The sequence below is a fragment of the Panthera uncia genome (genome assembly GCF_023721935.1).
Source record: "Panthera uncia isolate 11264 chromosome B2 unlocalized genomic scaffold, Puncia_PCG_1.0 HiC_scaffold_24, whole genome shotgun sequence".
NCBI lineage: Eukaryota > Metazoa > Chordata > Mammalia > Carnivora > Felidae > Panthera > Panthera uncia.
Window position 1 is genome coordinate 21,245,932 of NW_026057580.1, and position 12,618 is coordinate 21,258,549.

The 12,618-nt window shown below is 39.3% G+C and overlaps 1 protein-coding gene across 5 annotated transcripts in view; it reads right to left on the reverse strand.

The window, feature by feature from the left end:
* Positions 1-1,011: 1,011 nt before the first annotated feature.
* The window catches only part of GCLC (glutamate-cysteine ligase catalytic subunit), a 50,510-nt gene continuing 38,903 nt past the window's right edge, over positions 1,012-12,618 (reverse strand). For 4 of the 5 annotated variants that reach the window (XM_049653836.1, XM_049653833.1, XM_049653837.1 and 1 more), the window contains 6 exons: positions 12,019-12,111; positions 11,616-11,720; positions 4,456-4,537; positions 4,043-4,146; positions 3,846-3,966; positions 1,012-2,591 (listed from right to left, as the gene is read on the reverse strand). In XM_049653836.1, the coding sequence (XP_049509793.1) occupies positions 2,380-2,591; positions 3,846-3,966; positions 4,043-4,146; positions 4,456-4,537; positions 11,616-11,720; positions 12,019-12,111 (717 nt within the window). In that variant the 3' untranslated portion in view covers positions 1,012-2,379. The remainder of the gene's footprint in view (positions 2,592-3,845; positions 3,967-4,042; positions 4,147-4,455; positions 4,538-11,615; positions 11,721-12,018; positions 12,112-12,618) is intronic. The other variant, XM_049653834.1, reaches the window with a different exon arrangement.

The following is a 12,618-nucleotide window of genomic DNA, read 5'->3' on the forward strand; positions in this document are numbered from 1 at the left end:
AGAAAGAAGTGGCCAAGGCAGGCTTTCTCCGTTTTTAATGGAAAGGCTCACCAACAGCCTCAGGAATAAGCCAGATGGCAGGGGCAACCTGGGACTAGAAGCAGGCCTCTTAGTGATCCAGGAAACCTCATGGGCAGGAAACTAGACTTTGGGTTAAGTAAATCCAGTTATACTCTAAGTGAGAATCTGAGAGTCAGAAACAGCTGTGGATGAGCCCAAATAGGGAGAAAGCCCTTTTTGCTCTTCTCAATGCTTATCATCCTGTGCCCCAAATCCTGAGTTGTCTGTTGCGTCCAGGGAGGGTAAAGCTCAGGAAGGGAGGTGTTACTTTCTATGTTCTGGGTTTCAGTAAGAGAAAAATCTAGGTACAACACATTAGAATTAGAAACAAGTGTCATTTGAGACCTAAACAGACATGTCTATAACTGAGGTCCAGAACGTGATCGAAGTCCTTTTTACTCAATGTGGCCCACAGGGCAGTAGCCATGTCTCCTGGGAGTTTGCTAGAAGTAGGGGAACATGGGCCCCACCCCAGGCCCACTGAGCCAGAATGTGCACTTTACTAAGACCCCTACACATCTGTATGCAGATTAGTCTGACGAGTCCTGCCCTAGAGTCATTCAGATAAAGTCATCAGTGAGAAAAGTGAACTGACCAGATGAAGGACATTATTACATTACAAGGGGCTGGGGTAGGAGAGAGATGCTGATCCAAAGATACGAGTTGACAACAGCTCCCGGTCGGGCTTACTGATTCAGTCCTTGGTCTCCAGCTTCGAGTGCCCACAGCACCTAGGTGACCCAGTATTGCTCCGTGTGACCAGCCTGAAAGCAGCTTCCAGTGGTTCTTTCAGCCATTGAGCAAGTCCCAGCTACTAAGGGAGAGAAGGCACCTGCTTTGAGAGCAGGCTTCTTTCTAAAGACATCTGAGGACTGAACCGTCACAGAAGATCTGGGCTAATTCTGATCCCCATCATGCTGCAGTTAGTTGTGGAACTCACACATTCAAGAGTTTTCAGAATGCTAATTCCATGTTTTATTTCCTCATACCACATTTAGTTCATCTGCCTTTTTACATCCTGATTTACACAAACTGCAAATGAAAAAACAGGCATTCTTTAATCCTCCAAAATACACGTATGAAACATAGCACAAACCCTAGTATTTATACATACACAGGCTTAGCTGAAGCAGCTTTATCGCGATTTGTTAAAATTAGCATTACAGTTTAAGTGTTTAGGCCTATAAAGGTTTGCATCATCTACTATACATAGTTATTTCAGAAGCAGTTAGGACTTAACTAATTGGGGAAAAAAACCTTTAACAGAATGCACTAATGACAATTGTGTAAACTTAAATTATTTACAATTAAACATGTAGGGTCCTAATTCACAAAACTTAGTGCACATCATGATTCATTTATGATTTTCACAGAGAAGATAAGCATTATGTAGAATATTCCCTTGGTAAAATCTAGAATGGTTTTTGGAAGAATGTCAATATGCTTACTGGAAACCAGAGAAAGAGTAACAGAACAAAAACTTCAGAAACTGCATTTGGTTTGAAAATTTAAGTAGATAGCAGCAATCTGAATCCCCATGGGCCACAACACAAGGGCTGGTGCCATTGCTGACATTACTCTTGGTGTGTACAGGAGGACAAACAATTCTGCCCTTTAAAAAACAAACAAAATCACTTTCCCTAATCACCACAGGTGAACTAGGGATACCAGTCTCCTAATGCCTAAATCAGAAAATTTAAAGAAAAAAAAGTACCTTCAGTTCAATGGACTTTATTTAGAGGTGAAAGCTTGAGGGAGGGTGACCAACCTGTTAACTATTCCAATTATAAAAGAAACAACATAGATTACCCTTGAAGCATTTCAATGGATTCGATAGTGATTTTAACTATACAACAAAGGAGACGACTCAGAGAATTCACAAGGCCACCTGTTTTTAAAATGAAGTGATAAATTTCAGTGAATCAGGTCCCTGGTAAAGGCTTTAAAAAAACCAAAAATTTACAGTAAACGCCTTCAACTCTGGAATGCAGGTATAGTACAGTCACCAGTACGTTACATTTACAAAACTGTTTAGTCAGTAGGTGTTCCAGAGTAAGAAAATGTACAAGCCAGTTCACAGTGACTTTAGATACAAGGTTATTAAAATACGTTGTTAATCATAAAAATACTTTACTATGTACACGTACACTGTATAAACTCTAGATTTACCTACTGAAGGGAAGCCTCTAAATCCATTTCGGGCTGAGCAGCCCAAGACACAGGGCTGTTCTGGAACTTGGTCTTCATACCACTCATGGGCAGAGCATCACGCGGTCATTTTTCAATAAAACAGCAATGTGTTTTTCCTTCTACAGAATGTCAGTTGGACGGGTCCGTTTTACTTCCACTGTATTTCACTTTCCTAAACGCTGGTCCAAGTAACTCCGGGCACTCACACAATTCGTCTGCAATTTGGTTACACTTTAAGATGAGGCTATAGTTCATTTCATCAGTGATTACACTGTCTCGCTTATAGTCAGGATGGTTGGAGATAAACTCTCTCATCCATCTGGCAACTGTCATTAGTTCTCCTAGGGGAAAAAAATTAAGACAACATAAGTTAAGAGAAGTGTTTTTGTTTTGTTTTGTAACTTGCCACTTAGTGACCAGCATAAACACAATCCTGAAGAAAAATCAGTATGACCTTCTGGTGTACCCACCAGAGGGTGGGGAGAAAGGTTTTCCAGAAGAATTACTCCAGGGGAAGAATTTTAGGTTGCAGGCAGGTAACTAGAAACACATGCGTCCCAAGGTTAGATGCACTCAGTTGGGGACACAGCCACCTCTTCAGAAATGGGGAGCCACTAGCATGTCACAAAGACGAGGACTAGAGCTAACGCTGCCTGCTGTGTGACAGACAAGCTGGGGAGTGAGCAGATCGAAGTTCTCAGGCAAGGGGACATTTCCTTTTTATTCTGTCTATACGAGAAGATGGTCTTAACTAGGGTGGTAATCATTTCACAATATATGTAAATCAAGCCGTCATGCTGTGTACCTTAAACTCACACAGGGATCCATGTCCATTATTCCTCAAAAAAAACTGGAAAGAAATCAAAAAAGGGAACGAACACATGTACTGGAGCACATGTCCTCCTGTTGAGCTGAAGAGCTGCAACTGATGCAGGCACTGTAGGGTATGGAGTTCCCAGAACTTTGATCTTTGATCAAAGAGGTGAAAAAAATAAGGAATAGTTAAGAATGAAGGGAGAGATTGGCAGATACACCATCTTTGGAGGGTGTATCCTTTGAGACTCCAGGAAGTTTATGGAAGCCTCAAGTGAAATGTAGATGACATTGTTACTCTTATTCACAGCTGACAGTTCCCTTGTGCTGGGCCCTTGGTAGGCATGGTTGGTCAATGTGATCTCAAAACAAAAAAGAGGATTCTGGGGTGCTCACTGTATGCAAGGTGGCTGAAGAAGCAGACATCGTGGCTGTCACTTATTTAACCTAGAGTTACTTAGCCCTATAGAGCTGTTGATGATGATGTCCAACAAATACAGCTTCCCATAAATGACTAAAAGGCAATTCAGATACTGTATTTCATTGTCCAAGATGCCATCAACTTAAAGATGCACCACTGCTTTATGAACTGGTAAGACAAAAAAGTTCTTATAATTAAAATGTCAATGATTATAAGGTGTCTCCTACTGCAGAGACCTCAATGTGAAAAATACACTGATAAAATATGGTATATTTGAAAAGACTACATTAAGAAACAATATTGTAAGATTGTGAGATTCTGCCTCCATTAAGATTTCAAACAAAAGCAAAGGATACCATACCAGATGCTCTCTTCTTAATTAGCTTTAAGTAGTTCAGAATACTACATCTAGTGTCCACATCCACCTCCATGTTTTCAAGGTAAGAGTTCAGAATCGGGATCAGCCCAGGAAACACACCCTCCTAGGAGAAGCGGGACACATAATTAGTGCCCAGTCCACTGGTGCAGGTGGTGAGGTGCAATGGGCAGGGCCTCTACCTTCCCGTTGATGATGGTGTCTATGCTCATCAGGGTGTAGTCCTCCGTGGTCAGTTCCGAGGTGTTCTGGGCCTTCCCGTAGCCATCCACCACAGTGTTCCCACCTGCCAGATGAAAGGATGGAGGAGCTTTACGGGCTTGTGAAAGCCTAGAGTGAGTGACCCTGGGGTGCCTGGCTGGCTCAGTAGGGTCAACATCCGACTCTTGATTTTAGCGCAGGTCATGATCTCAGGGTTCATGGGATCGAGCCCCGTGTTGGGGCTATGCTAACAGCCCAGGGCCAGCTTGGGATTCTCTCTCCCCCTCTGTTTGCCCCTCCCTGGCTGGCACGTGCCTACACCACTTCTCTCAAGATAAACACTTAGAAAATAAAAATAAAATGAGTGACCCTAGAAATCCAAGAGAATGAATACCTTTGCAAATATCTTTCCTGAAATAAAACATTCCCCGCAAGACAGCATCTCGTTTCTGTGCAACTTTCATGTTTTCATCAACCTAAGGGAGAAAAATAATCATGGCTACATCAGAACATTCTCCATCCAACAGAGAAGGTGTGGTGCCTTCCTTGCTTTTGCAATTAAGACTCACCCCCTCAGAATTCTACTTTCACTTCAATGCTTACTGGTTGGAACAAGAGACTTCACTTTTTTGTAGGGCCTGGGTCATTCCAACACAGATTAGTATGTGCTTTTTAGTAAGAATGAGAAAACTTTAAGAGAAGTTTACTTTAAAAAAAAAATCACAACAAAAACTTACATTCACATAGGCTGTCTGCATTTCAAAATACCTTTGTGACTGAACCTTGTAAGAAATCTGTGGAGGGCAGGTGGTGGGTTCTCTTCACCCAGCACAGTGACTCACACAAGATGCCAGGGTTACAAAAAGCAAAGAACCCAGAGAACTTCTGGCTCAGTGCTATGCCTTCCCTACCACTAGGGTTTTGCTTTCCTCACTGGTGAGGAAAGGAAAAGAGTTGATAGGTAGTCAGATCTGGAATAAGATTAGTCCTCTAAGAACAGAGGGTCACCAGTATGTTTAGAACCTCTCTAAGAAGAGAGGGTCCAATCCGGTAGTTCTGGCCACATCAACTATTCATGAGCCCCAATATTTTTTTTAAGAAGTACATACCCAGAAGACTGCTAGGTCATGTGGTATGCCCAGGCCACACACACGACCTGTTAAATCGGAGCTTTTGACTATGGGTCCCGAGTATTAGTGTCTTTATTTTCTATCAAAGCATCGGTGACACATAATGTTATGTTAGTTTCCAGTGTACAACACAGTGATTCAACAACTGTTGTGCTGTGTTCACTGCAAGTATAGCTCCCGTCTGTCACCATATGATACTATTACAGTATCATTGACTATATTCCCTATGCTTCTATCTTTCATCCCGGTGACTTATCCCATAACTGGAGCCTATACCTCCCCCTGTCCTTCCCCATTTACTCACTTCCCCACTCCCTCCCCTTTGGCAACCATCAGTTTGTTCTCTGTATTTATGGGTCTGTTTTTTGTTCATTTTTCTTTTTTAGATTCCACACAGAAGTGAAATCATAAGGTATTTGTCTTTCTCTGATTTAGGGATAATACTCTCTAGGTCCATCCACATTGTTGCAAATGGCAAGACCTCATTCTTTTTTATGGCTGAGCAATATTCCATTGTATATGTATATACCACATCTTTAATCCATCTATTGACGGGCACTTGAATTGCATCTGTATCTTGGCTACTGTAAATAATACTGCAATAAACATAGTAGGGGTACGTATCTTTTTGAATTAATATTTTCATGTTCTTTGGGTAAATACCCAACAGTTGAATTAACTGAATCATATGGTAATTCTATTTTTAATTTTTTGAGGAACCTCCATACTGTTTTCCATAGTGGCTGCACCAATTTGTATTCCCACCAAGAGTGCACAAGGGTTCCTTTTTCTCCACATCCTTGCCAACATTGTTATTTCTTGTCTTTTTAATTCTAGCCATTTGACAGGTGTAAAGTGGTATCTCATTGTGGTTTTGAGCTGTATTTCCCTGATAATTAGTGATGCTGAAGAATTTTTCATGTCTGTTGGCCATCTGTATGTCTTCTTTGGAAAGATGTCTATTCAGGTCCTCTGTCCATTTTTTAATCAGATAGATTTGAAGTGGGTGTTTTTTTTTTTTTTTTTTGGTGAAGTTTTTTTTTTTTTCTTTTTAAGTTTATTTATCTTGAAAGAGAGCAAGGAAGAGCGCACGCAAGCAGGAGAGGCAGGGTGAGAGGGAGAGAGAGAGAACCCCAAGCAGGCTCTGCACTGTCAGCACAGAGCCTGATGTGGGGCTCGATCCCATGAACTGTGAGATCACAACCTAAGCAAAAAATCAAGAGACACTTAACCGACTGAGCCACCCAGGCACCCCTCTTTTGGTGAGATTTTTAAATATATTTTGGATATTAAACCCTTATCACATATATCATTTGCAGATATATTCCCCTATTCAGTAGGTTGCCTTTTTGTTTTGCTGATGATTTTTTTTTTTCTATGCAAAAGCTTTTTATTTTGAGGTAGTCCCAATAATTGTCTTTGGCTTTTCTTTGCCAGAGGAGACAAATCTAGACAAATATTGCTAACAGTACATGTCAAAGATTGATACTTATGCTTTCTTCTGAGTTTTATGGTTTCAGGTCTCACATTTAGGTCTTTAATCCTTGTTGAGCTGATTTTTGTGTAGGGGGTAAGAAAGTCCAGTTTTCCCAACACCGTTTGTTGAGAAGACTGCCTTTTCCTGTATATTCTTGTCTCCTTTTTTGTCATAGATTGCATAAGAATGGGTTTATTTTGGACCTCTCTATTCTGTTCCTATATGTCACCTATATGTCTATTTTTGGGCCAGTATACCTTACTGTTTCAATTACACTAGCTTTGTAGTATGTCATCTTGGAATCTGGGATTGTGTTACCTCCAGCTTTGCTTTCTCAAGACTGCTTTGGCTATTTGGGGGAACTTGTTTTGTTTTTGTTTTTTTTTTTTTTTTTGGTTTGGTTTGGTTCCATACAATTCTAGGGTTATTCTAGTTCTATGAAAAATACTGTTGGTATTTTGATAGGGGTTTATTGAATCTGCAGGTTGCTATGGGTAGTAGAGATATTTTAACAATATTCTTCCAGTCCATAAGCCTGGTATGTCTTTCCATTTCTTAGTGTCATCTTCAATTTCTTCCATCAAGAGTGTAGGTTTTTCACCTCCTTGGCTAAGTTTATTTCTAGGTTTTTTTTTTTTTTTTTTTTTTGGTTTAACTGAATATAAAATTGTTTTCTTTCTGCTACTTGGTTATTAGTGTATAGAAATGCAACAGACTTTGTATCCTGCAGCTTTACTGAAATCATTTATTATTTCATATAGGTTTTTCTGGTGGGCTCTTTAGAGTTTTCTACATAGTATCATGTCATCTGCAAATAATGAGTTTTACTTATTCATTACCAATTCAAATGCTTTGATTTCTTTTTCTTGTCAACTATTAGGACTAGGAGGACTTCCAGGACTATGTTAACTAGGTCTTGTTCCTGATCTTAGAAGAAAAGCTCTCAATTTTTCATCACCAACCAAGATATTAGCTGTGGATTTTCCATACATGGCCTTTACTATGTTGAGGTATGTTCGCCCTCAACCCACTTTACTGGGAGTGTTCATGAATGGATGTTGAATTTTGTCCAATGTTTTTTTTCCTGCATCTACTAAAATAATGATTTTTATTGTTCTCTGTTAATGTGGTCTATCACATTAATTTGCAACTACTGAACCAGCCTGCATCCCCAGAATAAATCTCACTTGACTGTGGTGAATGATCCTTTCAATACATTGTTGAATATAATTTGCTAATATTTTGTTGAGAACTTTCGGATTTTGTTCATCAAAAGGTATGAGCCTACAGTATCTTCACCTGGTTTTGATAGTATAATGTATTTGGAAGCTCTCCTTCCTCTTCTATTTTTTGGAACAGTTTGAGGAGAACAAGTATGAACTCTTCCTTAAATGTTTGGTAGAATTCACCTGTAAATCCATCTGGTCCTGGACTTCTGAGTTTTTGTATTACCAATTCAACGTCATTAGTAGTATTTGGTCTGTTAACATTTTCTAGCTCTTCCTGATAGAGTTTTGGAAGATTCTGTTTCTAGGAATGTATCCCATTTCTTCTTGGTTGTCCAATTTGTTGGCATGTAATTTTCTGTAGTAGTCTCTCATAGTCCTTTCTGTGATGTCAGCTGTTACTTCTCATTTTCTATTTTACTTACTGGTGTCCTTTTTCTTGAGGAAACTAAAGGTGTTTAAATTTCATTTATTTTTTCGAAGAACCAGTTCTTGTTTCATTGATCTTTTCTATTTTTTTAGTGTCCATTTATTTCTGCTCTGCTCCTTCCTCCTTCTAACTTTGGGCTTTGTTCTCCTTTTTTCTAGGCCATTTAGATGTAAGGCTCTTTGAAATTTTTGTTTCTTGAGGTAGGCCTGCCTGCATTGCTGTGAATTTCCTTCTTAGAACTGCTTTTTCACTCTGTCCCCCAAATTTGGACCATTGTGTAATTTCATTTTCATTTGTCTCCACGTACAAAAACATCTTTATTGTCAATTCTTTATTTTTCCAATGACTTTTTAAGACCCTTAAAGTAGAGCTTTTAAAGTAGTACTTTATTTCCCATAATGAAATTTTAGGAGAATCTTAACATGTACAAGTTAAAGGGTCTTGTTGAACTAGGATGGGTAGTGCCAAGTCTTTGATTACTGAGCCTGTCTCCCATACTCAATTTCCATTGTCATGTTTAAGACACATGACCTTCTGAATAATCTAGACACTTCTAGAAACATATCCAAATAACAGTCTAAAATTCCATCATGGCTACAAATGGGTTTTCTTTTCTAAAATTTTTTCTTAGCCTTGATCAAAGTTCACAAAGGACTATTTTAATTTTTGCTTTTCTGAATTTCTCTTACAAGTATACTGTACTACTGCACCTCAGATTCTCAGTTTGACTGCTTAGGTTTACTTTAGTCTTTTATTCTCATTCTCTGATCATATGGCCTGTCAGTTATTGAGTAACAGACAAGGCACTCTAAGTGATTTACCTCCATGAATCCCACATGTTCTTACAACACATGTAGCCCACTTCTACACGTGCAAATGGAGGCACGGTGATGGTAGCACCTTTGCTCAGCTTAAAAAGCCAGTAAGGAATACAAGTGATTTATGAATTTAATGCTCATAATGCAGCCATATCAGAGACACCACACTACAGTGCCTTTAAATTCTTTTATGCTCCTTAAGAAATGTCTGCTATAGTTAAAGGAATAACAACAACAACAACAACAACAACAAAAATCTAACATTATCTTGGAAGAATACAGAAAACTGCTTTCTCTATTTCATTTAATACTTCTCAAATTTTGTTATTAGTTTCTTATTTCTGCTATCTCTTTAAAGGTCATTACCTAGCCCTTTGTCTTCCACACTTGTCCTTGTTTTAGGTAGGCAAACACCCTACACCATTATGCTGTTACCTTCTATCATCTGTTTTAGCTTTTTAGTAGAATAGTCTATTCAAATTTGTTTTTATCTTACTTTCATCATTTTATGTTCTCTGGGCTATACTGTCTTACCACTCTCAAGGTGGTTAGTCCCACCCCAAATTTTTGTTCATTAGCACTGGGAAGTTCTTCGTTCTCCCATCCTTTTAAACTAGCAGGTTAGAAGTAAAAAATCTTCTATACTATTAGTTTTTCTTGCTTTGTTATGAAATTCTCTAAATATCAAGCATTAAAGGATACCTACTATAAATCTCCTTCCACTTTCCCCTCAGTTGGTAAGAGTTCTGGCATGCTTTTAGCTCTAATAATCTATTGAGGAATAGCCTGGATTTTGAAGTTTGGGAAGAGAACTGTTTTCTTTACCTCTATGGATTCTGTGAACTTTTCTCCATCTCTTAGCATTTGATGTTGTAGATGAGGAAGGAGATCAACTAGTTTCTTTTCCTCTTGGTAGCTATCCAATCTGAATTCTCTCTCCTGTTCAAATGGTTGATGTCCTTCTTTAGGATTCAGAAATTCCTAGATTTGGGTTCTTTAAATAGTTGTTTCACCCTTAATGGACTCTTTCAGTCAGAGAAATTTCTATTTCTCTGATTACTGGATCCCATTTTTTATACAGATCATCTCTCCTAAAGTATTACAAACATTCAACTTTCCAGATCAATTCTCCATGTTTCAGTTTTTCCATAATTTCCGTTTCTCTGTCATTCTGAGATAAATCTCAATTTGGTTTCCCAAATCATTAACTTGGATCTTCAGTAACATGGGCTCTACTGGTGAATATATGAAGTTTTAAAAGTGTAGCTTTTTTTAAGAACTCTTCTCCAAATGCTCTCTGGTCCATACTCTTGTTTATTTTACACATATGACTCTTCTCTAGAATTTTTTCAAGGGCACTAATTAGCATTTAAGAATTCTTCCGTTTTTCTTTAATTAACTAGTTCACTGAGGAGAAGGCATTCTGTAAACCCAGCTGGGCCCTTTAAGGCTATTAAAAGTTACCCATTTTCTATGGACTTTCAGACATCTATTCATACTTGTTAACAAAGGCTTAGGCGGGTAGCTTACAGGGAATTTTCCTTATATGGGCTGATCCCTCTTGGCAGGGACACCCATATGGGCAAATGGACTCACACAATTCTGTGGCTTACTTTTGGCCTGGGCATTAAGAGCAGGCAGAGACAGGCTGATGGCCAAACTTCCCTCAGGGTGTGTGGGCAGGACAAGTCCCACCTGATGGAGGGAGTAGGCAGTGAGGTGGGAGCAGATGCTGAGTTAGGCATTTATTTCTTCCTTCCATGCTTGCTCTGACAGGGCTGCTATCCTTCTCCTTTCTCTGGAAATAAAACCTCAGCAGACCCCTCACTGGGCCCAACCACCTTTCCCAGACACTTTCTGTGGCCAGAGACCAAGTGGCCCCAGAACCAAAGGTCTCTAGTTAGTTAGCTGCTGCCTCATGGCCTGAAATTGTTCCAAGGCTTTGCTGGGAAACTGCTTCCAGAGAGCTCCTTTTTTGGTTTTGTTGGGCTGAAGCTGATTAACTATTAGTTGTTTTTCTGATAGTCCCATCTACATTGTCCAGAAACACCTCCAGAGTGATTCTACCGACGTGACCCTTCCCTGCAGTTATACATTCCCCTCTCAGTTTTAATATGGTCACCAAAGTGGCATTTGGGGGAAAATGAAATCAATATGTGGATTCTAACTATCACCCTGAATTGAAAGCCTCTATAAAAGTGGTTATTCAAAAGCAACCCCAAATCTCTTTCAAATGGGCAAAGGAGCTAGTGTTAGCACTTCGTTTTCAAGGAATCTCCACCAGTGCAGTACCAAAATCTACAGCCTAAGCTTAGGTTTAAAAGGAAAAGAGAATAGGGTGGAGGGAGAAGCATCTTATTCTAAATGGTGAAAATTCGAAATAAGGTCAGATTTAAAATATTATATGTAAACGAGCCATAGATAATAATCCATAGATACCTAGACTGATCACTACCCTCAAACACATTCTTACCTTTGATAGTGGAATGAGAAAATCCAGTTTGTATGAAAGGATCACTCTTGTAAGCAGCACCACAAATACCACATATGCAGAGTTCTCAAAGTCTGTTAACTGAACCTAGACAAGCAGGAACCCAGAAAAGTTATGGACCAACCACACAAACATGCTCTTCCCTACAGGCCCCTCCTCAGATCATGTCATTCCCAAGCCAGCTCCGACTTCCCCCACCCAGGGCTTGAAGCCCTCTGCCCACAATCTCTTCTCAGAAATCAATCCACCTTAGCTTTTAGACCTGCTTTTATCAAGCACAAACTTGATTTGAATGTCCTTCCAAGAACCTTTGAGAAGAGCATCAGAAGGGTGATGGGCAGAGGACGGGTATATTTAAGTCACTTCCTGCCCATGTGTATCTTACCTCCATGGGTCGGAATTCTACTCTCCATCCAATGTCAGAGTTTGGAGGAGGGGGCTTAAATCTCATTGTCTGCCAATTTGTGGACTGAATGTTCTATATAAAATCAAACAAACGGAAAATAAAACCAATTTTCCATATGTCCAGTAAAATATTAAGATGGTTTGGTCTTTATTAAGGGATGATTATTCACTGTTAATAGCAAGTACTCTTTAATTTACAAATACAAAAAGGTACCATTTGAGATTTTCTTGGTGTGTGACCTGTTAGGTAAACAAACATTTAACAAAAGTTGGGTGATATGCTGGCAGCACAGAAATAACTGAAGCCATCTTTTCATGTGTCATGTTTGAATTTTTCACGTTTATGCAAGCAGGAGAAAATATTGAAAAAAATGCAGAACCAGAGATATAACCAGTCAGAATCCTAAAATAGGGTACTTTAAACCAATTTAAAATTTCTTAATTCTTTACTGCACTAGATAATGAAAGGCATAGGACATTTCTCCTATCACTAGCTGTACACAGGTACAGAAAATGTCCTCCATCTTGGTTAGTGAAGTGAAATGCATTTAAAACAGAGGAGATGGGGTGCCTGGATGGC